General features: G+C 47.0%; 1 protein-coding gene and 1 long non-coding RNA gene across 2 annotated transcripts; one reads left to right on the plus strand and one right to left on the minus strand.

The window, feature by feature from the left end:
• Window positions 1-471: 471 nt before the first annotated feature.
• On the minus strand, window positions 472-6597 carry LOC310703012. Its single transcript, XR_014523891.1, has 2 exons — window positions 6459-6597; window positions 472-1329 (listed from the first exon to the last, which is right to left on the minus strand). It is a non-coding gene; the product is annotated as an uncharacterized lncRNA (long non-coding RNA).
• Window positions 6598-8490: 1893 nt separating this feature from the next.
• CIMIP6 (ciliary microtubule inner protein 6) lies at window positions 8491-27288 on the plus strand. Its single transcript, XM_083494756.1, has 5 exons — window positions 8491-8682; window positions 13007-13214; window positions 14825-14981; window positions 22722-22837; window positions 26527-27288. Exons 1-5 carry the CDS (start codon window positions 8627-8629, stop codon window positions 26959-26961), a joined length of 972 nt encoding a protein of 323 aa, XP_083350882.1. The 5' UTR covers window positions 8491-8626; the 3' UTR covers window positions 26962-27288.
• Window positions 27289-27745: the final 457 nt, after the last annotated feature.

A 27745-nucleotide genomic window follows, 5' to 3' on the forward strand; every position in this document is an offset into this window, starting at 1 on the left:
AGGGTCTGGGTCTGTTTGTATGGGGAGAGGCGGTCCTTAAAGCCTCCTAGAATAGGAATGGAGACCCAGTGACTTTGCACATGTGATTGGATCCCAGTTCCCATCAGCCCCAGTCAGCATGACCAGGAGTGAGGGGTTGTGGGAGCTGTAGTCCTGCAACACCTGGAGGACCACAGACTGCCCGCCACTCTGCCGTAGAAGACTATAGCTGTCAACGTTTCCCTTTTTTTAAGGGGAGAGACTCCATCAGGCAAGGCCTCCTTCCACCTGCCGGCTTGCCGTTGTTTTATTGATTATAGTTTAGATATGATTGGAACTGTTGAGTGGATTTCTGTTTAACTTTTATATGTTATTATTATTTTATACTATTCTAATTGATTGTTGAATGTTACTATTTTGATATGGGCTGCCTATTTTAATGTTATGTTTTATTATCACATTTTTGTATTGCATTAGATTGTTTTGTGTGTGTTTTTAAAGTTTTTATTGTTAAAATAATTCAGCATTAATACACATATATTGTGAATATACAAGCATACAAACATACATTTCATACAATCCTTAAAAATATTCAAACATACCAACATTCAGTCCCACAGATAATTCCTTTTCCCATCACCATCCACCACCCCTCACCCCACCTTTGTGTTAGACTTCCAATCTACTCAATTGCAATTTCTTTCCACTTCTATTATTTTCTTTCACACACCTTTAACCTAATTTCATGCTTCTTTTTCTATTACACATTGTTATCCATCTTATTTAGTATTTCAGCATTTAAAATGGAACTTGTTTATTCTAATAGGAGTTCTGATTTTTCAATATCGTTTTGCAAGTATCCTTTAAACACCTTCCAATGCCCGTCTAGCATTAGATTGTTATAAGATGTACATTTTTTGTTTCTTCAGCTTGTAAACCGCCTGGAGTATTGTAAGATAGAAAGGCGGTATACAAATTAAAAATGATGAATGATGATGATTCCGAAGAGAAAGAAAAGGGAAAAGTTGACAACTATGGTAGAAGACAGCGGGGTGCCAGAACATTAGCCCACATAATGAAGCTTGAGGCCTTTGATCAGAGGACTCTCCCCAAATCCTCTGTCCAACCTGTTTGGGCCTCTGACATTCCGACAGCATTTGATGCGTCGCAAAGCGACGAGGACGTTTTTGCAGCCACGTCCCCCCCACGACAGGGATCTGCTGCTGTACTTTCCCTTACGTGACACCAATCTGTCGCCTCTCATTTCCCTGAAGTCCCCCGGAGCCTTTCTGGGCGCTCCTTTTATTCTTAGAAATCTGTGTGCATGTTTGCTCGTAGAATCCTCTTACTCTGAGAGAGAAAGAGAGAGAGAAAGAACGGGATTAGTCCGGAGAGCTTTACTGATTAATAAGATGGGGCTGCCGTCTCCTCCTGACTGCAAAGTGTCCACTGTCAAAAAAAACTAACAAAACAAAAAGAGGACAGGGATTTAAGCAACGTTTGTGTGTGCTAATTTGTAGATACGCATGCACATTTAGAAATAATTACCATAATTAAACAGAGATATGCTGCGGCAGCAGAGAAAACTGCGCTCAGGTGATCTGAGTCCCTTCTCTGTCTGCTGTTGATGGGCAACTTCAGGGCTCCTTCTCTCCCATCTTATTGTTCATCATCATTAAACCAGATTTGCACCAGATAAAGGACTATCCTCTGACAGTCTTTCAAATAGATTCACTAGACCACCAGGCTCCTTTGCATTGCCACAAAGGGACATCAAGAAAGAGGGGAATGTTGAGTTGCGGAGCCGGTGGCCCTCCAAATCTTGCAGGACAATTCCCAGAGTTCCTAGGGAATTCCCAGAATTCCCTGGGAAGAGGGATTCTCTTAATCCAGCCTGAACTTTGGCTCTGTGAGCGGAATAGCACCATTAACAAACTACACCTCCCAGAATTCCATAAACGTGACTGTTTAAAGTGGTAACTTTAAAGTATTGCACGATTGTGGCTTAAATGAGCAACACACTGGACTGTTTTGCGGTGGACCTGCCATCTTTTAAAGTGACGTCAACAAGTCTCCTCCTGCAAAATCTCTTCCTCGTAATCACTCACTTTGCTTTTCCTGGTGGGGATAATTTCTAAGTCAACCAAGGCTCTGTAACAGGCTCCCACTCTGGCATCGCTACTTGAAATGCCCGAGTCTAAAAAACCTTAAATAAAACATGCTTCCAGAAAGGAAGCCCCCATGGATAATGTATTAGGACAGGTCTCTGACACACCTTAGGTCAGTGGACCCGCTTATACTCCAACCCAGAGAGGAGAAGCAGCCAAGAAGGTTTCCTTCTTTTCCTTAGAGAAATATGAATGTATTTATAAGCGTCTCGTTATTTTTTCATTGACCTGACTCACAAAAGGGCACACGTTGCCTTCGAACAGCAACATTGCAAGCCAGATTGTGCAAGCAGAGCTTCTTCAGAAGGAGGCTCCATTGGGCTTCCATGGCTAATGAGCCCTAACAACAACAGCCACCTCACGGATGTCTGATTCTTTCAAAAACCATCAAAACTCGTCGCTGCGGTGGCTCCTTTTGCTTTGCCCTGAGCTGCCAGCCAGTTTCGTCAGGTGAACCCCAAGTCCAGTTGCCGTTTTGGAGAGGAAAGGAAGCATTTCTGTCCTCCAACCATGTTTCGTCAACACACCCTGCGTGGGACAGATCTTGCGTTCGCAAACTGTTCCTTCTGTCAGGGACGAGTACAAAAAGTACATTCCTTTTCATCAGCCCATTAGGGGACTGCAAGATTACAGGGCCCAGATAATGGATTTAGGTCATCAGCATTGCTGTATTGAAACTGCAGCTTAACTCTGACAAATAGCGCCTAGCAGCCTATTCTTCCTGCCCCGCTGCCTATTGTTGGAAGTTGGTTGCACCCTGTCATCATTTTGTTTTGGAAGAGTCAGCAAACTTAGATAGCCATGCTGAAATCCTGCTCTCCCAGGCCTAATCTATGTCAGTTATTTATGTATTTATTTGTTGTTCTTTTGCAGTGTGTGTGTGTGTGTGTGTGTACACTGCTTTTTGTAGGGGGCGAGACTCTCTAAGTCAGGCATAGGCAAACTCCGGCCCTCCAGATGTTTGGGACTACAATTCCAACATCCCTGACCACTGGTCCTGTTAGCTAGGGGTGATGGGAATTGTAGTCCCAAACATCTGGAGGGCCGGAGTTTGCCTATGCCTGGTCAAGAGTGTCAAATCACTCCAAAAGTTCTTTAAACTTTGGAATTTCTTTTAAAAACACAGTATTTCTTTAAAAAACACAGTATCAACTTGACTGCAATGCAGGTATTCCATCTCATTCTCTCTTCCACTTCTCATTTCCTAACCACCAGCCAACAAGTCATATCCTCAACGGGCTGTTTTTGGGCTTGCCGCCTCTTAGTTCCATGCCACCAAAAATATTTGCAGTATTTTGGTACCCCTGAGCCTGCTGTACGGATTCTTCTGTCTTGCACAAGCATCCCTGCTCAGAGACCCAAGTTCAAATCCACAGCATTTAAAGAGGGCCGCCCCGCCCATGAGGTGGTCAGAGGCAGCCACCTTGGGTGGTGGAATCCCACAGGAGCAATGCTGCCACCAGAGAAGCGGAGAGACGTATTGCCCCTGCCCCTGCTTCTCCTCACTTTTCCCATGGTGGTAGCGGGGCAACCCCTGATGCCGCTGGAGAAGCAAGGAAAAGCAGCTGTGGCTTCTGCATTCTGGCAAGATTTTGCAGAGCTCTTGTGAGATTTTGCCAGAACCCCCAAGTCGCTGCCACGCAACACCAGAATGGAGGCTTCGGCGACCACTTTAAGTGTCATGGCTTCCCTCAAAGAATTCTGGGTACTGTAGTTTACTTTACCCGGCACCATTAACAAACCACAGTTCCCAGAATCCTTTGAGGGGGTTCACAGCTCAGCATTTAGGATAAAATAAATTGCTCGTAACTCAATACTTTGTGCTTAGTTCAGCAGACCCAAGGAAGATGGCAATTAATCTTATTACGAGAGCTAAATCATCTATTGTTTTGCAACCATTCCTAAACCGTGCACATTTTATTTTTATTTTTGAAAAAGAGAGATCTGCATACGGACTTATCTTAAGCCAAGTATGACATCCTCTTTCCCCAAAGGCTGATGAATCTTTCTCTTGAGTGTGAGGTCAGTAAGCATTTTGTAGCCCGAAAAAACTCCCAGAACCCTTTGCAGAGCCCTCTGGGGGGTTTTCTGCTGAGTTTTACACCAGGTTTTCCAGGAGGCTGAGCAAGGATCCAGATTATTTCATTTTAAGGCAGCCCAGAGAAAAAATGCCGTTATTTATTTTATAACGTCCTTCTGGCCGTGACGCTATTTATTGCTGGAATATATATATATAGATATATAGATATATATAGTAACTAACAGCCCCCATGTGCATAGCCGGGGGGGCAGGGAGGGGCAGCCCCCCATCCAGTGGCGTAGCGTGGGGGGTGCAGGGGGGGCCGGCTGCACCGGGCGCAACATCTGGGGTTAGGGTTAGGGGGCGCAAATCCACGGGTTAGGGGGCACAAATCCACGGGTTAGGGGGCGCAAATTACTTGCCTTGCCCCGGGTGCTGACAACCCACGCTACGCCACTGCCCCCATCAATAAAATTCAATAAAAATACATAACAAACTGAGGTTCTGTCCCTCCCTAACAAAAGGCCTGCCCCCCCCCCCCCGCCAACAAAAATCCTGGCTACACCCATGACAACCGCCACACCTCAGCAACGAAAGGGTTTATCTGTGGATTTTATATATATTTACGCTCCAGCACACACCACTGGGTATATGTTGAAGATGTTCTCTGACAGCGTAATGCCACAGGGGATCCCTGTAACCAAGCATGCATAACAGAGACTGGCTAGCCGGGGGTGGGGTGGGGGGCAGAGGGACGAGAACACACTGAAGGGGAAAATGGGGTTTAGCTTGCTGGACGAGATGCTATCCTTCTTTTGAACAAGAGGTTCTCCACAGAAAAATAAATGTGCAAATTATAATGAAACACCTTCTTTGTTTGGGGGGATTTTTTTAAGCATGAAAATATATATATAGCTGTAATAATAAGGCAGTTTTTAGTACGATTGCTTAAGCCAGGGGTAGGCAACCCATGGGCCGGATGCGGCCCAATTGCTTTCTCAATCCGGCCAGCGGACGGTCCAGGAATCAGTGTGTTTTTACATGAGTAGAATGTGTGATTTTATTTAAAATGCATCTCTGGGTTATTTGTGGGGCCTGCCTGGTGTTTTTACATGAGTAGAATGTGTGCTTTTGTTTAAAATGCATCTCTGGGTTATTTGTGGGGCATAGGAATTCGTTCATTATTTTTTTTCTTCAAAATATAGTCCGGCCCACCAAATGGTCTGTGGGACGGTGGACCGGCCCAAAGCTGAAAAAGATTGCTGACCCCTGGCTTAAGCATTATAGTTGGGTGGTCAGCCCGTTCCTGTTCACTCTGTAGGGTTTTTAACACACAATAACTTGTTCCACTGTGCTTAAGCTTTTGGATTAGGATTCCTTCAGCCAATTTTCCAGGTCTGCTCTGAGGACTTTAACGGTAGCCTGTGTCCCACAGAAATGTAGCAGGCAAACCATTTCCCATCAGTTTGCCTCCATGCTGGCTCTTGGTCACACCTGAATGTGACCCTGGTGAGCCTACTCACCAGCAACTCAGGTGCAAGCAACCCTGGATACAAGTACCATACTTTTAAAGATTCAGGTGGATAGCCGTGTTGATCTGTCACAGTCATAATAAATAACAAGATGAGAGATAAAAAAACATTTTTTAATAATTCCAGTGGCACCTTTAAGATCAACTAAATATAAGCTTTCAAGGTATGAGCTTTCGTGTGTAATACACACTCCGTCAGATACTCTGAAGCAGCGGTCGCTTCAACCTTATAACTGTTGCTGACCGTTGTGGCAGTTGGTTCCAAGGGATTTTTAAAGGGATGGATGACCAAAATTAGCTTTAGTATGTATAATGGGACAAACAGGACAAACTTTATGCCAAAGGATAAATGGGCACAAATTTGACATCAGGAATCATAAAACAGAGAAACCAATAGAACACTTCAATCTTCCAGGACATTCTGTACAAGATCTTAAAGTAGCTGTCTTATTGCAAAGGAATTTTAGAAATACACTTGAAAGAGAAGTTGCTGAATTACAACTCATTACCAAATTAAAAACTATGGAGAGAACTATGGATTCATGTCCCATTATACATGCTCCGGAAGTCCAGTCTTCTCTTTTTCAAGATAAACATACCCACCTCCTTCAACCGTTCCTCATAAGGCTTAGTTTCCAGACCCTTGATCATCTTTGTTGCCCTCCTCTGCACACCTTCCAGCTTGTCAACATCCTTCTTATCTTGTGGTGCCCAGAAGTGGACACGGTATGGACTAAAATAGATTCCCCTCGATACTCACAAGCCTTCTCCAGAAGTTTGTTTTCCAGCTTCTAAATACACACAGATATACTAGCTCTGGACAGAGATGTTCCACTTGATTGTCAGAGAAGAAGAGAAGAGTTTGGATTTGATATCCAGCTTTATCACTACCCAAAGGAGTCTCAAAGCGGCTAACCTTCTCCTTTCCCTTCCTCCCCCACAACAAACACTCTGTGAGGTGAGTGGGGCTGAGAGACTCCAAAGAAGTGTGACCGGCCCAAGGTCACCCAGCAGCTGCATGTGGAGGAACGGAGACACGAACTCAGTTCACCAGATTACAAGTCTACTGCTCTTAACCACTACATTACACTGGTCACCTGAAGACCTTGCTCCAACAGGACATCCCTGTGGACCAGGTCTAAGTTTTGTCTTCTGGCAATCTGTTTCTAGCAAAGCAGGACAGACTGCTATCCTGCATAAAATAAAAGCAGTGGAGAGTGAGTTGGTGGGAGCTCTAAAATAAATGGCTGTGGCTGTGAACAGAGGCAGATGGACTCTCATCACTTGGTTTCTTCCACTTTGCAGGGATGTTCCACCCCTTGGAGAACATGGACGTTGGAACCGGCTGGGTGAGAAATACATGAAAAAATCAGTTTAGAGCAGGAAGCTGGTCCTGGCAAACTCACTAGTGGATGTCTTCCCGGATGCTGTGATTATATAAAACTAGGGGGCTACTAGACAGCAATTAATGACTGCCATGCGGAGTGAGTTTACGGGTGAACAAAGGAGCAAGGCAACCTTTCTGTGCTACGGAAGCTAATGTTTATTTATTAGTGCTATGCCACAATGCTTTGATGAAGATATTTCTGTAGGCAAATTAGGGATTCTTCGTTAGACTCGGCTGTTCTGTCACCATAAAACAATAAACTGTCATTTTAAAGAAAGAATGAAAACTGTGTGTTGCACGATTTTGATTCGGTTGGCCCAGTTATATAGATTTGAGGTGAGACATGTTCTGGGACAGCCCAAGAGATCTGGGCGCAAACACCATACATTTAAAACACTAACGTCACAACAAATGAAACAGATCTGTAGAAAATGTAACTTGAAAAAAAGAGACATTGCGCATACTTTTGTAAACCAAGAAATCTTTAATAAAAAACATGGAGAGGAAAAAAAACCCTTCCCCAATGAATCCTGGGAGCTGGAGTTTACCCCTCACAAAGCTACACTCCCCAACACATTTAACAAACTACAGCTCATCCAGCCTGAAATAAATATTATCCAATATGGATTTCCCCACTAATTAACTCAAAGCACAATCCATTGGGAAGTTCCCTGGGGCTTGCGCAACACAATGGCTTATGTCCAACGGGCCAGATCTGTCTGCCTCTCCGGTTTCCAGTCTGCTTGGCACCCAAAACCCACCAGCTGAGGCATTCGCCTCTGTGCTACAACCTGAACATGGGAGGAGCAAAAGTAAGTGCCAAGGCTGAAAACGCCACTTAATTAATAGATGTCTCCTTAATAATTTAAACGTCTTAATTTTGAGGTTTTTAAACAAGGGACACACACACGTACATCACATTTCAGCCACCAAAGAACCCTGAGAATTGCAGTTTGCCCCTCACGGCGCTACAATTCCCAGCACCCTTAAGAAACTATGTTTCCCAGGATCGGGGCAAGGAATGTGCTCTAACTCTATGGTGCCCAGGCTGCCTAGGTCCGATGCAGTTTGCAACACAACCCTCTGTAGGGCTACTCAAAAGCAAGCCCCCATTGAATAATTCTAGGAGACTTACTCCCAGCAGGGCAGGATTGCAGTCCTTATCTTGAATAAATCTCCACCCTAGTCACACTTAGTAACCGGGATCCAGTCGCAATGCACGAGGTGCGCGACTTACTTCCGAGTAAATGCGCAGGAGATTGTCCCTGGCTCTCCCGGCTTTAAAGCATGAACAGGTACCTAACCATCCGACGGCCAGCGGGGCAATTCTGATTGGCCAAGGGGAGCGCGCGCCGCCTACATTCCGCCCTCCGCGTTCTGTCCCCGCCTTTCTCCGGGCTGCGGTCGCCTAGCAACCATCCGGCATCAAAGCATCAAAACGCGGCGCTGCCTCTGAAGTCTCCCTGTCGCGGTGTTCGAAGCTGCGCGCCCTCCCACGCCCCTCTCCCCCTTTTCTCCCCTTTGGGTGCCAGGCCAGCACCATGTTGTACGAGATCCTGGAGATGGGGCGGCGGAAAAAGGCCCCCCCGCACTACATGTAAGTTGCTGCAGCATCTCTTGCCAGGGGGCTCTTGCCAGCATCTCTTGCAGAGGCAGCCCCCCTTCCTTCCCCCAGGAGGGTGCCAGGGCTGGTTTGGAGAAACCCTGTATGAAGGGTGCCAGATTTACGTACTGTATAAGCTAAACAAGCTATAGCTTAGGGCACCACGCTCCTGCCCCCCCAATTCACTATTAATATACTTCTTAATTGTATTTCAGCTCAGCAATCACTTTGATAAAATACATATTTTGTTATGTGCAAATGGCTTTAGATACCTGTTAGGTCCATTAATTACCATATAGCATATACAGTGGTACCTCCGTTCCGGAGCCCCGTTCGCATCCTGAATGCAACGTAAGACGCGACGGTGCGTGCGCGGATCACATTTTGCCACTTCCGCGCATGAGTGTGATGTTATTTTGAGCGTCTGCGCATGCGCAAGCAGCGAAACCCGGAAGTAACACGCTCCGTTACTTCCAGGTTGCCGCAGAGCGCAACTTGAACGTGCTCAACCCGAAGCACATTCAACCCGAGGTATGACTGTAAAAGCTAAAGGGACCCCTGACCATTAGGTCCAGTTGTGGCCGACTCTGGGGTTGCGGCACTCATCTCGCTTTATTGGCTGAGGGAGCCAGCGTACAGCTTCCGGGTCATGTGGCCAGCATGACTAAGCCGCTTCTGGCGAACGGAAACACCGTTTACCTTCCCACCGGAGCGGTACCTATTTATCTACTTGCACTTTGACGTGCTTTCGAACTGCTAGGTTGGCAGGAGCTGGGACCGAACAACAGGAGCTCACACCATTGCGGGGATTCGAACCACCGACCTTCTGATCAGCAAGCCCTAAGCTCTGTGGTTTAACCCACAGCACCACCCACGTCCCTACTCAGCACAAAAAACAGTGGCAATTTGTTGTTGACAAGAAATACAAGACAAACTAGAAGACACCCAAATGCCCTGGTTAACACAACACCAACTACATGCCCTCTTAAACAACCCAACAGTAAAATCAGCAGCAACTAGGCCCCTGACAACCTGGCAGGAGCAGGGACCGAGCAACGGGAGCTCACCCCGTCACGGGGATTCGAACCTCCAACCTTCTGATTGGCAAGTCCTAGGCTCTGTGGTTAACCAAACTCACAAAATGTATTAAACCTCCATCAGGTGATGCCGATTTCATAAAACCATTTATATTTTTCTTACTAAAACAAACAAACAAACAAATGCATACCTCCCACTTGCCCCCACAGCTTTCCAGTACATAAAATAAAAACAAACCCTTCTAGTTCGTAAGCTAGAACAGATGCACTCGGTTATTTGAGACCAATTTTCTTCGCTCACAAGAGCTATGAAAAATGATGCAGCTATCTAACCCTTGGCATTGTCCACCCAGGCAGCTGTTCCCAAACAAACAGCGTGTCATGATAGGCAACTGTCAAAAGGCCGCTGCTGGCCACCCAAACTCCCTGCTCGCAGTGAGTGATGCTCTTCTGTCCCAGAGCATGTTTCTGCATCAGCTGTGATTGGATAATCCAGTCACATCTGGTGCAGAGGTGCAGCAGAATTACTTGTCATCAGCAGGGGCTGCCTGTTTCATCTCTCCATGAGTCCCTCCTCTTAATATTTCCAAAGAGGCATGCCTGGGTTGGCATCAGGGGTCAGGGATAATTCTTCTCTTCTTGTTCTACTGAGAGAACAGGTAACATGGGCAAGGAAAAGAAATAGCAGCTGCTTCTGGCTCTTCAAGGAGAGGGCACTTAGAGCTTCATTCAGAAAGGCTGAAGTCATTGCTTTTGTGACTTGGGACAAGCTTCTTGTCCCGTGGCCCCTGAAAACAAAGGAATGAATGAAAACTGGGGCTTCCCTCTTTCCTGCACGGACAAATGCCCCTCTCTATCCTCACATAGCAGCAGGACCTGCCTACCTATGGGGCAAGAGATCCACCAGGGCAGCAGATCCCAATGTCCTGATGTTCCTGATGTAGATGTTCCTGATAGTCTTCTTCTTTGGCGATCACTTGTAGCCGAGTAAGATTGTCTTCCATAAACATGGTTTTAAAAGTGAGTCCATAAGTGAATGTGGAGGCCAATTCTGGATCCACATGTCCTTCCACAATAGGTACATAGGTTTCCGGGTGGGGGTTGATCATGGTGTGGATTTGCCAAACATGCCTTCCTCTTAGCACGTTTCTCCCTTTCGTCCTGAGTCTGAGCATCTTCAAAGTCCATGACACCTTTGGTAAAGGCTGTTCTCCAATTGGAGCACTCACAGGCCAGTGTTTCCCAGTTTATACTACATCTTTTTAGATTTGCCTTGAGAGAGTCTTTTGCTGACCACCAGCATTACGCTTTCCATTTTTAAGTTTGGAGTAGAGTAGTTGCTTTGGAAGACAATAATCAGGAATCCGCACAACATGACCAGTCCAATGAAGTTGAGGTTGAAGAATCATTGCTTTGACACTGGTGATATAGATCTCCCCTCACCCCTCCAATCTGGGACTCCAATCTGGTGTCCACCTCAGGTACCAAAATGTCTTGGGCCAGCCTTGACTGAAAGTCTGTTCTATCCATTTAGAAGAGTCCAGAAACCCCGAAGTAGAAAACAGTCCTGCGTATGCACACACACATGCCAAAGCACATGGCATATATAGATAGATCTAACAATAAGTTCAATATCTTGAGAGCTTATTGACCTTGAATGGTGTTTGAAAACTGCCTTGTAGCAGGGCCCTTTGGAGACGACATCACTAAGTGCCTATAAAATGCAGGCCAGGGAGCAGTGGAGTGGGGAAGAGGTGGGGTTTTTCAGCTGAGAAGCAGGCACCAGGAGCAGATATGGGCCTTTATTCGAGGATGCTATCAGGGGTGAGAAGGAAAAACCCATTAGAGACAAGGTGATGGAGATGCTGAGTCAACCCTCCAGTGTCAGAGCTCAAAGGGAGATGGGTGTCTTTGGCTTGACTTCCCAGCAAGCCGTTAATAAATCTGGGAGGAAGGGCTGTTGCTGTTGGAGGGGAAGGGTGAGGAACAGGAATGCGAAGCCTGGCAAGGTGGAATGTTGAGTGGGGACAGGCTCGCCCATTAATTTTAGAATGAGCCCTTCCTGAACAGCCGCTTATCGAGAACGAGGTATTTCAGACGCCCAGTTGCTGGAAGGCCGCAGACAAGGCACGGCAGACTCGGAGCAGGAAAGAGCGCAGGAGCTAAGGGTGTGTTCTTATTTCTGTCTTGGAGCCCAGCAAAGTGCTCCTTCCCCCTGCCTGCTATATGCACTTCACATCGGTTCACATCTGTATGGCTTCGTTTCTGATTGCATACACCAAAATCAACAATAAATTTACAGCAGCGAAACAAACGTTAAACGCATCGCAAATCGGTAGATCAGATTTATGAAACCTAGACAGCATCTTAAAAAGCAGAGACATCATCTTGCCAACAAAGGTCCATATAGTTAAAGCTATGGTTTTCCCAGTAGTGATGTATAGAAGTGAGAGCTGGACCATAAAGACGGCTGATCGCCGAAGAATGGATGCTTTTGAATTCTGGTGCTGGAGGAGACTCTTGAGAGTTCCATGGACTGCAAGAAGATCAAACCTATCCATTCTGAAGGAAATCAGCCCTAAGTGCTCACTGGAAGGACAGATCCTGAAGCTGAGACTCCAGTACTTTGGCCACCTCATGAGAAGAGAAGACGCCCTGGAAAAGACCCTGATGTTGGGAAAGATGGAGGGCACAAGGAGAAGGGGATGACAGAGGACGAGATGGTTGGACAGTGTTCTCGAAGCTACCAGCATGAGTTTGACCAAACTGCGGGAGGCAGTGGAAGACAGGAGTGCCTGGCGTGCTCTGGTCCATGGGGTCACGAAGAGTTGGACACGACTAAATGACTAAACAACAACAACACAGCTGGATTACCCTTTGGGGAAAGCCTGAGTGGACAGGTGGCGTTTCAGTACGAACCTTAATGCTGATACTGGATGCCAATATATACACCAATTAACACAAGAAACGTTGTTTTCCTTGCTTGCTAGCTATGCTATGTTACCGAACTCCCATTACATTTCCCACCTACTCTGTTTTATTTCCGTTTTACCTTGCCCGTATTGCTCAAATACATATTGCATTTGTTGTTGTAATTATATTGTGATGGAGAGGCATTTTTACTAAATATCCATGCACTTTAAAAAAACGCCTGCTGTTTTAACTTGAGGGAGATATCCACACTTTAGAGCTTCAGAAGTGGTTTTTATGTGTGTGTTTTTAAAACCAGCGTCATTTCCAGGGTAGTAAATGCTGCCCTGCTTTCTCATATTTTTTTTCAGCCCAGATTCCTACAGAGTACTTAACCTCGAGTTCCCAGAAAGGAATAAGGTGCTAGCTAAAACCGAAGAGGTACATGCGCCAAAGGAACAGCAGTATAAGCTGGAGTGCCGTAATAACCCTCAGCCGATACACGCAAAATGCATAAAGCTCAACACCAAGTTTTTAAATGTACTGTATATGGACACAGACAGCGCAAAATCAAAGCAGGTGAGGATGGCTTAGTGAAAGTGAGATCATGGTCCAGTTTTGCCACAGTGCTAAACCCAGACTGGGGAATCTTAGGCCTGAGGGCCAAATGTAGCCCTCTTGGTTTCTCGGTCTGGCCCTCAGGACTCTCCCCAGGCCACAGCCCTCACTGGTCCTGCCCTGTACCCTCAAATATGTTTTGCCTGGTCCTGCCCTGTACCCTCAAATATGTTTTGCCTGGTCCTGCCCTGCACCCTCAAATATGTTTTGCTTGGTCCTGCCCTGTACCCTCAAATATTTTTAACAACAACAACAATAATAATAATTTTTTATTTATACCCCGCCCATCTGGCTGAGTTTCCCCAGCCACTCTGGGCAGCTTCCAATCGAGTGTTAAAAACAATACAGCATTAAATATTAAAAACTTCCCTAAACAGAGCTGCCTTCAGATGTCTTTTAAAGAGAAGATAGCTACTTATTTCCTTCACATCTGAAGGGAGGGCGTTCCACAGGGCGGGCACCACTACCGAGAAGGCCCTCTGTCTGGTTCCCTGTAACTTGGCTTCTCGCAGTGAGGGAACCACCAGAAGGCCCTCAGCACTGGACCTCAGCGTCCGGGCAGAACGATGGGGGTGGAGACGCTCCTTCAGGTATCCTGGGCCGAGGCCGTTTAGAGCTTTAAAGTTCAGCACCAACACTTTGATTTGTGCTCAGGAATGTACTGGGAGCCAATGCAGATCTCTCAGGACCGGTGTTATGTGGTCCCGGCGGCCACTCCCAGTCACCAGTCTAGCTTCCGCATTCTGGATTAATTGCGGTTTCCAGGTCACCTTTAAAGGTATCCCCATATAGAGCGCATTGCAGTAGTCCAAGCGGGAGATAACTAGAGCATGCACCACTCTGGCAAGACAGTCCGTTTTTTGTGTACAAGAACCACAAATTTCTGCAGGAAGGTAACTGGCACATCCATTTGCTTTTAGAGCCGCCTGCCATTGCTATGCGGCCCCTGGAAACTTGCCCATGAGGCAAAGTGACCCTTGGTCTGAAGAAGGTTCCCCACCAATGCACCAAAGCATGGTTTCGTCAGAAGGGGCGGGGGGAGAATTTTGGGAATTATAGGAGCAGAACTACCTAAATTGTATAGAAATTTATTTATGTGTGCTACTACAGCAGCAAGAATGCTACTTGCACAAAAGTGAAAAGGAGCAGAAGTCCCAGTAAAGGAAGAATGGATACAAAAACTTATGGAATATGCAGAAATGGCGAAACTTACCGGAAGAATAAGAAATAAAGATAGCAAGCTTTTTATAATAGAATGGAAATGGTTTATTGACTATTTACAGATAAACTACAGTTAACTGATAAAACATTAGCAGGATTATTGTAATAACCTGCAGTTTCACAAGAGCATATATTTACAGTAGATAATGAAAGAAGCAAGTTAAATGTATATGCAGAAGATATTAAAAAAACATACATTTAAGGAACCGCAGAAAGAGGGGGGGAGGAAGTCAAATTTTGAAATGTTAAATTGATTGTAAAATTAATGAACTGTATAAACTTGGAAAGTATAAATAATGGCAATTCTATAGGCTAGTTGTTGACAAATTAATTTATGTTCCCTAAAAAAGGAACATTGGTGGCCAAGCAGAGAGCCCTTTGTTGTGCCGTGCCCTAAACCACCTTACGACAAGCAGAGCACTCAAAGAAGTCATTTCCAGAAGCCAGCCTGTAGATTGATTCGGCCCCTTAAGTTCGACAATAAGCGGCAACCTTCGCGTGGAATAGGTAAGACTTTTAAGGGAAACCTTCCCTTCCCTTCTTTCTTTCCACCAAAACTAGACAAGTTAAAATATAAACGTGGTTCAGCTTCTGCTTCTACAAAAGCATTGTTGTTGTTTAGTCGTTTAGTCATGTCCGACTCTTCGTGACCCCATGAACCAGAGCACGCCAGGCACTCCTGTCTTCCACTGCCTCCCGCAGTTTGGTCAAACTCATGCTTCGAGAACACTGCCCAACCATCTCGTCCTCTGTCGTCCCCTTCTCCTTGTGCCCTCCATCTTCCCCAACATCAGGGTCTTTTCCAGGGAGTCTTCTCTTCTCATGAGGTGGCCAAAGTATTGGAGCCTCAGCTTCAGGATCTGTCCTTCCACTGAGCACCCAGGGCTGATTTCCTTAAGAATGGAGAGGTTTGATCTTCTTGCAGTCCATGGGACTCTCAAGAGTCTCCTCCAGCACCATAATTCAAAAGCATCAATTCTTTGGCGAAAAATTATTCTTTCAATAATCACTTCTTCAGTGAAAGCATTATTCTTTATTAAATCTGTGTTCCGCCCTTCATTGCCAAGCTGACAGGGTGGTTCGCAATATAAAAAATACAAAATGAGATCACAAAATCCGCAATGAAACAAAAGCGAGCCAATAACCCCTCTCCCATGAACACATTTCAAAGGCCATAGAATGTCTAGATTAGCCAAAAGCCTGGGAGAAGAGAGATGCTTTTGCCTGGCACCTAAAGATATTTAGTGAAGGTGCCAGGCAAGCCTTCCTGGGGTGAGCATTCCACAGATGGGGAGCCACCACTGAAAAGACCTGTTCTTGCTGCCCTCTGGACCTCACGTGCAGCAGGCAAACAAAGAAAGCCCTCGGGTGATGATTGCAGGTTCTGGGTTGGTTCAGTTGCGGAGAGGTGGTCTCTATCAGTTTGGCTGATGTGATGTGGTCGAAACTATGACCTGTTGCATGCACAAGTGTAGTCGGAACAGAAAACAGCCAACAGGTGTCAAGTGTTGCTTGACGGAAACGGAGATTGCTGCAGTAGTACATTTGCTTACAAAACCAGGCTCCCTCGTGGCTGCTACTGAACTGTTATTGAACCTTTTGCCACCTTCAGGCAATGGCCACATGCTCCGCCATTGAGTGATGGCTCCAAAATCTGGGCACATTTCGCTGACCTAACATGTATTGATTCCTAATTCCCAGCTTCAACCACCTCCTGTGAATTCTGGTTTCAATCTGATTCGTGTGTTGGTGTAACACAGCAGAGGCAGATTTGCAGGAGTGCGACCGTTTTGCCCACACTGGGTGCTGAGCCAAGAGGCCACCACGGGAGGTGCCACAACAATTACGAGCAATGGGAGGCGAGAGGTGTGGTGGGAGCACCAAATTTTGGTGTTGGCTTTGTTCCCCATAATCTGCACACACGTCCCATCGTCAGCTCTGTGTACAGTGCTGCTGAAGCCTGCAGCCAGAGAGATGGTAGCAGAAATGAATTTCTACACCCTAGGCAACAACGATCCTATTCCAGTGCCTTAAACTCTTCCATTCTCAGTCTCCACTTAAATCACCTTCTCCTGATCATGCAAGCAATAGGCACCTTTCAGTTCAGTTCGATTGATGAAACACAAAGAACAGTAGCTCCCAGTTTGGGGGCTTTCTGTCCCATCCCCCCCCCCACTCAGGCTGCAATGTTAGCTTGCAGGTCTTTCCTTGTCCTTAGATCTTGGATCAGAGTCTTTATGGCAGTATTAATTTAAGCAAGTTCTGCTGACTTTGGCGATTCAGTCTGCAGAAGCCATCACTTGTGGCCTTCGTTTCCCATTGATTGGCAAAACCCTTTTTTTTAAAAAAAGTGATGTAAGGTACTGTATTTACTCGAATGTAATGTGCACCTTTTTTGGCCAAATTACACCGCAAAAATTAGAGTGCACATTAGATTTGGTGGCACATTTACATTCTCCAGCAAATGCTTTTTTGGTTTCAAGGTCTTGAAAATTGAGGTGTGCATTAGATCTGATGGGGCATTGTTGTTATTTAGTCATTTAGTCGTGTCCGACTCTTCGTGACCCCATGGACCAGAGCACACCAGGCACTCCTGTCTTCTACTGCCTCCCACAGTTTGGTCAAACTCATGTTTGTAGCTTCGAGAACACTGTCCAGCCTTCTCATTCTCTTTTGTCCCCTTCTCCTTGTGCCCTCCATCTTTCCCAACATCAGGGTCTTTTCCAGGGAGTCTTCTCTTCTCATGAGGTGGCCAAAGTATTGGAGCCTCAGCTTCAGGATCTGTCCTTCCGGTGAGCACTCAGAGCGGATTTCCTTCAGAATGGATAGGTTTGATCTTCTTGCAGTCCATGGGACTCTGAAGAGTCTCCTCCAGCACCATAATTCAAGAGCATCCATTCTTCGGCGATCAGCCTTCTTTATGGTCCAGCTCTCACTTCCCTACATCACTACTGGGAAAACCATAGCTTTAACTATACGGACCTTTGTTGGCAAGGTGATGTCTCTGCTTTTTAAGATGGGGCATTAGATTCATATAAACACGGTATTTCCTTCTGCTTCTCCTCCCAGGAGAACCTTCGGTTCTGCCTTTAGTCAACTTCTCCACAATAATTCAGCCCCACAATAGCTATCCAGCTTGTCTGCGAACGATGATGGATGGCTGAGCTATAGCAAGCAGTACATAGCCAGAGCATGACAACTCCAGTCACACTTCCGTGTTTACAAGGGCGGTGGGGAGGATAGCTTCCATATGTGAGCGTGTTTGTTGGACTGCCAACATGGAGCCAGCTGTTTGTCTGGATTTGGGCTGGTGCTCTTCAAGGCAAGGGGACAGCGTCTCGGCAGAGATGCCGGGCTTGGCAGAACTGGTCCCTAAAAGGCTATATGCACACACAAATATTCTGCCGAAATCCATCGTGGCTCCTGCAAGCCAGATTTCTCATAGAAGCTGGAGACAATGCTTTGAATGTGTAGGTCAGCATTTGGGCTTTGCATTCTTTGAAACAACCGATAGCTAACCTTTCCCTGGGCATTAGTGTAGCTTCGCAGGGGCTGAAAAGGACATCCTGGGTCACCAAGCCGAACGTGAATGCATTGTAGCCGGATTTGCTAGTCCGGCTCTTAAGCCACTCCTGACAGTTGTTTATCTAGCCTCGCTTTGACCTACTGAGCCACAAAAGAAACTGTGTCTGTGGACCAGTTCCGAACGGTGGAGACTTTTTTTTCGGGCTTCTAGCCAGAAATGCTGTGATGTAGGGAGCCTTCAGATGTGTGTTGTGAGGGTGTTGTATAATGTGGAACAACAGAAGCCTCAACAAGTTATCTCCCCGCTGCACCAAGGATTCCCTGTCCGAGCTGCTTCAGGTCGTGGCGGATGTTCTCCTGGAGACACCTAGTTTGGTTGTCCTAGGGGATTTTAACATCCACGCCGACACGACCTTACAAGGGGCCGCTCGGGACTTCGTGGAAAGCATGGCCTCCATGGGGCTGTCCCTGAATAAGTTGGGCCCAACTCATAGTCATGGACATGCCTTAGACCTGGTATTCACCTCTAGCGACGTGGGTGATCTGACACTAAGTAAAAATGAAACCAAAGAAGTGCCATGGTCAGATCACTTCCTGGTGCAACTGGACTTCTCCGCGACCCTTCCCCTCTGCAGGGAGGTGGGACCAATTCGGATGGTCCGCCCCCGCCACTTAATGGATCCAAATGGTTTCCAGAGAGTGGTAGGGGATGCTTTATCCCATGTTGATGGCCTTTCAGCTGATTCCCTGGTGGCCCGCTGGAATGCGGAGTTAACCAGGGCTATCGACTGTCTGGCTCCGAAGCGCCCTCTCCGATTGCATGGAGCCCGGACAGGCCCGTGGTTTTCTTCGGAGCTGAGGGCGATGAAACAATCGCTGAGACGGCTAGAGCGTCGGTGGCAGAAAACTCACTCCGAATCTGACCGGACACAGGTTAGAGCTCAACGTCGAGCCTACCAAGTGGCGATAGCGACGGCGAAGAAGACTTTCTTCACCGCCTCTATTGCATCTGCAGAAAATAGTAGCAGGAGACTCTTTCAGGTGGTCCGCAATTTAACGGAACCACCTTTACCATCGGGGCCTTGTAAAGACCCCAAGATCTCCTGCAACGATTTTGCAAAGTTTTTTGCAGATAAAATCACTCATATTCGGAAGGAGCTAGACACCACCGTGGGAGCAGGGCTGGGGCGGGAGAGTGCTGGAGCCCTGTCTGGTCAAGTTGCATGGAATCAATTTCAATCCGTTACCCCCGAGGATGTGGACAGGCTGCTTGGACGAGTGAAACCAACCACCTGTCTCCTTGATCCTTGCCCATCCTGGCTTATAAAAGCTAGCCGGGAAGGGCTGGGCGATGGGCTCTGCGGGGTGGTGAATGCTTCCCTCTGTGAGGGAACATTCCCAGATCCGCTGAAAGAGGCGGTCATTAAACCGCTTCTTAAAAAACCATCTTTAGACCCGGCCAGTATGGCCAACTATCGCCCAGTCTCAAATCTTCCATTCTTGGGCAAGGTGATTGAGCGTGTGGTTGCTGAACAACTCCAGGCACGCCTGGAGGATGCGGACCATTTGGATCCCTTCCAATCAGGGTTCAGGCCTCATCATGGGACTGAAACTGCCTTGGTCGCACTGGTTGATGATCTCCGGCGAGCTAGGGACAAAGGTGAGAGTTGTTTCCTAGTTCTGCTGGATCTCTCAGCGGCCTTTGATACAATCGACCATAACATCCTTCTGGACCGTCTAGAGGGGTTGGGAGCTGGGGGCACTGTTATACAGTGGTTTCGCTCCTTTCTCCTGGGCCGTGTTCAGAAAGTGGTGGTGGGGGATGAGTGTTCAGACCCTTGGGCCCTCACTTGTGGGGTGCCTCAGGGTTCCGTCCTCTCCCCCATGCTTTTTAACATCTATATGAAGCCGCTGGGAGAGATCATCAGGGGGTTTGGACTGGGTGTCCATCAATATGCAGATGATACCCAGCTCTACCTTTCTTTCAAATCAGAACCAGTGAAGGCGGTGAAGGTCCTGTGTGAGTGCCTGGAGGCGGTTGGAGGATGGATGGCGGCTAATGGATTGAAGTTGAATCCTGACAAGACAGAAGTACTGTTTTTGGGGGACAGGGGGCGGGCTGGTGTGGAGGACTCCCTGGTCCTGAATGGGGTAACTGTGCCCTTGAAGGACCAGGTGCGTAGCCTGGGAGTCATTTTGGACTCACAGCTGTCCATGGAGGCACAGGTCAATTCTGTATCCAGGGCAGCTGTCTACCAACTCCACCTGGTACGCAGGCTGAGACCCTACCTGCCCGCTGACTGTCTGGCCAGAGTGGTGCATGCTCTAGTTATCTCCCGCTTGGACTACTGCAATGCGCTCTACGTGGGGCTACCTTTGAAGGTGACTCGGAAACTACAACTAATCCAGAATGCGGCAGCTAGACTGGTGACTGGGGGCGGCCGCCGAGACCACATAACACCGGTCTTGAAAGACCTACATTGGCTCCCAGTACGTTTCCGAGCACAATTCAAAGTGTTGGTGTTGACCTTTAAAGCCCTAAACGGCTTCGGCCCAGTATACCTGAAGGAGCGTCTCCACCCCCATCGTTCTGCCCGGACACTGAGGTCCAGCGCCGAGGGCCTTCTGGCGGTTCCCTCATTGCGAGAAGCGAAGCTACAGGGAACCAGGCAGAGGGCCTTTTCGGTGGTGGCGCCCGCCCTGTGGAATGCCCTCCCATCGGATGTCAAGGTGATGGACAACTATCTGACATTCAGAAAACATCTTAAGGCGGCCCTATTCAGGGAAGCTTTTAATGTATGATATTTTAGTGTTTTTTGGTTTCTGTGGAAGCCGCCCAGAGTGGCTGGGGAAACCCAGCCAGATGGGCGGGGTACAAATAATAAATTATTATTATTATTATTATTAACAGGTTATCTCCCATTGCAGTTATCTAATATCGCAGAAATTCAGTAAGATGAAACCTTACCATTTCTTAAATGTTGTTGTTTAATAAAATACATCAGCCCTACTGAACTGATTGTTCAGAGCCCAGCTCCGAGGGCCTTCTAGCAGTTCCATCACGGCTGGAAGTGAAATTACAGGGACCCAGGCAGAGGGCCTTCTCGGTAGTGGCACCCGCCATGTGGAACGTCCTCCCATCAGATGTCAAGGAGATGGAGATAAAGACTACACAACTTTTAGAAGGCATCTGAAGGCAGCCCTGTATCGGGAAGTTTTTAATGTTTGCTGTTTTATTATATTTTTATATGTGCTGGAAGCCTCCCAGAGTGGCTGGAGCAACCTGACCAGATGGGTGGGGTATAAGTAATACATTTATTATTATTATTATTATTATTATTATTATTATTATTATTATGTTGTGGGTTGACATAGCAGACAACACAGTGATTTCTCCAAAGCAGCTCTTTATTTTGTAAGCTGGAACAGAACTAAGCTGAGGAGCTCAGTCAGCCTGCTTATATAGAGCTACAGAACAGTTGTAACTGTTGCAACGCTCTAAAACTATCCAATCACTGAACGTCACTTTTCGATCCTTCATTTGCATACAAAACTATCCAATCACTGAACGTCACTTTTCGATCCTTCATTTGCATAACTATCTACAGTATCCCCCTGCTGGCCCAGGGTGAGAACTTCAGTACATAACAATTATTATTATTATTATTATTATTATTATTATTATTATTATTCACCTGGGACAGATCAGGAAAGTGGCGTAGCTCAGGGGTAGAGCATCTGTTTTGCATACAGAAGGTCCAGGTTCAATCCCTGCCAACTCTATGTAGGGCTTGGAGAGAACCCTTCTCTGAAACCCTGTTGAGATGCTACCATTCCATGTAGACCAGTGGTTCTCAACCCGTGGGTCCCCAGATGCTGTTGGACTACAACTCCCACAATCCCTGAGCTCTGGCCTTGCTAGCTAGGGGTGATGGGAGTTGTAGTTCAACAGCATCTGGGGACCCACAGGTTGAGAAAGGCTGGTGTAGACAATACTAAGCTTGATGAACCAGTGTGTGCTGGTCCCGAGGGATAACCGTGAGGCCGGTCCGTGGTCAAAGGTGCAACGTGGAGGCAGTCCGTAGTAGCTGAAGCTGGGTGTAGGGCAGGGAGTCGGGTGAAGTCAGGAGCTCCGGCAGAGAAGCAGGATAGGGTGCAGACAGGAACAGGCTACCGACAACGTTGCTCCCGCAACTTGGGACTGGGGCTGGCTGGCTTTTATCTGCCCTGAGGCATAGGGCGGCCCCGGTCCACAGGTGACTCGCCTCTCCTGGCCTGGAGGCGAGCACTCCTCCTGTGGGAACTTAGTTCCCTCCGCCTCTCTGCCCTGAGCCTCTGCAGCTCAGGAGAGGCTGGAGGGTTACCGGACCCAGAGGCAAGCTCCGCTTCCTCTGACAGGGCTGAGAGTAGAGCACCTGCAGGCAATGGGTCCTCCATCACCTCAGGAGCCAGAGCAGACTCAGCTGGTGCCTGCACCTGAGGACCCAGCACAGGTGAGGACCCTTCAGGCTCAAGCCCCAGCCCTGGCTCAGCTGTTTCTGGAGGCGGGGAATCCTGTGCAGGCTGGGATTCCTCAGGTTCAGCCTCCGAGTCCGAATCCCAGGCCATCACACAGTGGTCCAACTCACTATAAGGCAGATTCCTGTGTTCCTGTCTCCCGCATTCAATGTAGCCATGCAAACCGCCTGGAAGCAAGACTATACTGTGCATTTTCTGTCGCAGTTCCACTCGCAGCTCCTCCGTTGCCGGGCCGCCTTCCGAGAATTTTCCAAGAGCAGATCACTTTCAAATACGACTACAATGCCAGAGCCACCCCCTGCATCCCCTATCAAGGGAAGGTAAGGCCATGTGCATCCTGTGCTCTGGACGTTCAGCAGGAAGCCAGAAGGATGTGTTTACCCCTAAGGCCTCCAGCACATTGTTCTGGGACTAGGGAATGTCACTGCGTGCGTTGCAGTCACCGGCTTTGGGTATTTGCAAACGGCACGCCTGCTGTCAAACCAGCCCGATGGCCTTAGAAAGACAGGGCAATGTCTTCTTTGCGACTTGGTTGCCTTACAAAAAAAGATCCTGGGATATTGTAGCAGAAGGCAAGAGGTGGGCAGGTGCTGGTCTTGACCTTTAAAGCCCTTTGTGGCTTAGGGCCCTCATATTTACGGGACCACCTCTCCTGGTATGCCCTGCAGAGGCCCTTAAGGTCCATGAATAATCTTAGTTTAGAGGTCCCGGGCCCTAAGGAAGTCAGATTATCCTCCACCAGGGCCAGGGCCTTTTCAGTGATGGCTCCGACCTGGTGGAATGCTCTGTCCCATGAGACCAGGGCCCTGCAGGATTTAACCTCCTTCCATCGGGCCTGTAAGACAGAGCTATTCCGCCTGGCCTTTAATTTGAATTCAGCCTGATCTTTTATTTCCCTTCTCTTCTCTCCCCTTCCCTTTTTATGAAGATAATCCACTCTGAGACTCCACAGCTAATTCTCCCCTGGCCTCCTCGCTGGCCCAAGTAGGACCAATTCAGCCAGCTAGCCCTGGGGATGATCTAATGCTTATTTCCTCTAAATTGATTTCTGAATTTTGAAATTTATTGTTATTCATGTTTTTATACTGTATTTTATTCTGCTTTTACAATTAAGTGTTTGAAATTTGTTGTTAGCTGCCCTGAGCCAGGTTTTTGAACTGGGAAGGGCAGGGTATAAATAAAAATGTATTATTATTATTATTATTATTATTATTATTATTATTATTATTATTACCACCACTGTGATGTGAGGGACCAAGGACTTCCTACCACCCTCCACCTCAAAGACTAAATTCAGTGCAGGAGGAAGAGTTTTTTGTTGTTAAACTTCCCCCTTCCCACATGCTGTGGTCCTGATGTAGTCCCTTTAAAGCCCTAAACGGTCTCAGACCAGTATACCTGAAGGAGCATCTCCACCCCCATTGTTCTGCCCGGACATTGAGGTCCAGCTCTGAGGGCCTTCTGGCGGTTCCCTCACTGCGAGAAGTGAAGTTACAGGGAACCAGGCAGAGGGCCTTATCGGTAGTGGCACCCGCCCTGTGGAACGCCCTCCTTTCAGATGTCAAGGAAATAAACAACTACAGTGGTGCCCCACAAGACGAATGCCTCGCAAGACGGAAAACTCGCTAGACGAAAGAGTTTTCCGTTTTGGAGGTGCTTTGCAAAATGAATCTCCTATGGGCTTGCTTCGCAAGACGAAAATGTCTTGCGAATTCCTGCGGGGGTTTTTCCCTCCCCCCCTTTTCTAAGCCGCCAAGCCGCTTATCAGCTGATCCAATAAGCCAATAAGCCGCTAAAAGCCGCTAATAGCGCTAATCCGCTAATCCGTCAATGGGCTTGCTTCGCAAGACGAAAAAACCGCTGGACGAAGAGAATCACAGAACGGATTCTTTTCGTCTTGCGAGGCACCACTGTACCTGTCTTTCAGAAGGCATCTGAAGGCAGCCCTGTTTAGGGAAGTTTCTAACGTTTGATGTTTTATCGTGTTTTTAATATTCTGCTGGGAGCCGCCCAAAGTGGCTGAGGAAACCCAGCCAGATGGATGGGGTATAAATAGTGAATTACTACTACTACTACTACTACTACTACTACTACTACTACTACTATTATGACTAAAATTGGAACCTTGTGTGTGTGGCACCTTAGTATTACCTGTTGATTCCTGCATTACAGGACGTTGGAGTAGATGATGATGATGATGATGATGATAATAATAATAATAAATAAAAATTTTATTTATACCCTGCCCTCCCCGGCCAGAGTGGCTAACACCAATAAAATCATAGTAAAAACATAATAGGGGGTAAAAACAACAGCAGCAACAACAACATCAATTTAAAATACAGGTTAAGATGACTCTTGAGGTGTCTTCCAACACTACAGACATGGTTTGCTAAGCGTAAGAATTATTATCCCTCAGTATGCCTAGGACTGAGGCTCCTCCAGTTTCCCAGCTACATCATTGCTGCAATTATGGTTGTAAGCCACCCCCAGGGAAGGCATGAAGTCCGATAAGAAATTAAACTTCCGCTGAGATTCTCTGAAGCAGGGATTTGCAGAGCTGGAGCTTGCCAAAGGGCTGGATCCAGACCTCCCCCAAGCCGCACGGCCAGGGCCACTCAATTCCAATATCTTCAGTCTAGTAGGAGCTGACTTTCAAAAACTTCTTTGGGGCGTTAATTCCAGTGAAATTTTAATTTAGTAATTTGATTTTAGAGCAAACATTGCCTATTTGAAAAGCCACCCGGTTTCTGGTAATTTTGATTATTCCTTGGTATCTCCCAGTACCAAACTTTCTTTAATTTGGAGATACGTGAAAAATGACAGGCTGTCTTCTGCTTTTATCAAAAGATGCTGGTTTTAAAGTCCACATTAATTTTGTCGTACCACAAATACCCATTCCATCTAGTCATGTCCTATTTCCAGGAACCACTCATTTCTCAGCTCCTTCCTTCACATTAAACAACATGCTGCAAAGTACAATTTTACGTTGGTATGCCAATCCTCCCCTTTCCTTTGCATCTTGTACTACTTTAACACGTGGTGTTTTTTCCCTTGCCATAAAAACTTGATTTTTTTTATTTTGCCATTGTCTGAATGGTAAGTCATTAGCTATAACAGGCATTGTTTGGAACAAAAACATCATTATGGGCAATATATATTCACATTTTATCACAAAAATTCGACCCAGTAGAGACAATTTTAATTTCTCCCATCCTAACATATCTTTTTAAATGTCCGTCCATGCCTTAATATAATTATTTTTCTCTGTTTGACATTGTCAAGTGCTTCTGTACTGAGTGGACTTCCAATTTGGTAACCAAGAAATGGTTATGGGATGAATCAGGATTAACGCTGGAGAAGAGAGAGATTCCCACTGAATCAGGTTTCCAAATGGAGAACCTTGTTCTCGGAGACATGTTGCAACAAAACAGAGCCCTGTTTGTTTCCACTTTGGCTTGTTGTTGTCTCCCACCCCCGCTTTTATATATATAAAATCAAATTAATCCTATTCTTCTCATGCAACCCTTAATGGCCAAAGTCATTTGGCGAGTGCTCATAAATCTTTGGCCTGCATCAGCCAGGGGTTTGAAATTGTATCCATAGCAACCCGAGTGGCAAGAAATAAAATTTGACGGGGATAGGCGCTGCCCTGCGGAAAAGAAAATGCCAGTTTGCAAGAGCACCGTAGCCATTTTCAAATAAAAAAAAAGCAGAACTGGGTGGGGGGCGGGCAGGAAAAGGGATGGCATTGGCAAGGTTTTGTCTCTTTCGTTTTCACCTGTTGCCTTCCCCTGTCCACCCACATCCTTGTTTTGCAAACCAGGCAAGATGATGGCTCAGCTGTTCTGTTTGCTCCCAGCTATATCCCGGCCCCTGTTGGCCAGAGGAGAGGCCTGAGAGAGAGAGACCAGCCAGCACTTGAGCTAATAAATAAATTCAGCTCACAGCTGCATCTCCTCACCGCCGAAGTCCCCCTGCTTAACATCAACCTTGTTTCCCTTTCCAGAAACGCGGCGCTTTTGTGTGGACGAAGATAAAACCGGAGAAGGGGGAGTCGGTTCCTGAGGGGACCAGAACCCAGCCGAGCGCTGGGGGACCGGAGATGCTGGAACAGCCAAAAGCAGAGAAAGGGGACTCAGCGGAAAGCTGCATGACCTCAGCCGGCCCCCGCCTGCCAGATTCCCCAAAGACGCCCCCAGACTCCAACCTACGCTTATCAGAAGCAGATAGTGGCGCAGGAGCCAAAACAGATCCCGGAGCCCCGGAGAAAGGACAGGAGGAGGGTTCAGGGATTTCTCAGGCAGGGGAAGTGGATGTGAGCCATCCCTCTGGGGAGAAAAGGCCTCTCAGCCCACCAAAGACGGGCTACCTTGAGAAACAGCAGGAGGACACCCCCATCCATGAAGCCACACAGTCCCCGGCAGAAATTCAGAAGGCCTAAGAGGTCCAAGCGCGGGGGTTGGCCTGGTGTAATTTCAGTAACGCCAAACACAAACTGACACCAGCAAACGGTCTGAGGCGACGCGCTCTCGCCTTTACATAACAACAGCTGCAGCCTGCTTTGATGCCTCTTGAAAATGAGAGTCCTATATTCATATATATATATAAAAGCCTATGAATCTTTTATTGTGGTTTCTCTCCGCCATTGCAGTTAGGTTATTTCCCTACCCGCCCCCTCAAATCAAAATTATCTGGATTATCTGCTCTCCTGAATATCAAGAGCGACTAAGGACGCCGCTAATGAATAATGAGCAATTAATGTCAACAATTGTGTTGCTTTGCTTCCGACATTTTGACTCTTTGCAAGCGTTGGGTGGTGGCGTGTTTTGGGTTCCTGTCTGATACCTTTAAAATGTGGCTTCTTGGCAGGAACGGCAAGCAGATCCTAGCAGTAAATTTTTTGGGATGTGTTGCGTTGTCATCCTGTGATGAGCAGAAGCCATTGTTATTTCTGTCGGAAACAGTGACAGAGGAGACAATGTCCATAAGAATGTAAGTTATGTTCCGTTGCTCAGCCCAGTCAGGAAGGACACGGTTACGACAACCTTCACTTTTTGCTGTAACAGTTTCCTGGAACGGATTTGTTCTCAAGGTCAGGGCTGCAGATCTGATTTAAAATCTGTATACAGATTCCTCTTCACGCCACCCACAATGCTATACCTTGCATTTCACACTTTTAGCAATGAGCAGGGGTCAGCAAACTTTTTCAGCAGGAGGCCGGTCCA

Source organism: Podarcis liolepis, assembly GCF_965112155.1.
Source record: "Podarcis liolepis genome assembly, chromosome: 3".
Taxonomy (NCBI): Eukaryota; Metazoa; Chordata; class Lepidosauria; order Squamata; family Lacertidae; genus Podarcis; species Podarcis liolepis.

Coding starts and splice junctions, on each gene's coding strand:
- CIMIP6 (XM_083494756.1), top strand. CDS start 8,627: ATGTTGTACGAGATCCTGGAGATGGGGCGGCGGAAAAAGGCCCCCCCG. Junction 8,683..13,006: donor AAGGCCCCCCCGCACTACAT/GTAAGTTGCTGC, acceptor ATTTTTTTTCAG/CCCAGATTCCTACAGAGTAC. Junction 14,982..22,721: donor GCAACCTTCGCGTGGAATAG/GTAAGACTTTTA, acceptor TTTCTGTCGCAG/TTCCACTCGCAGCTCCTCCG.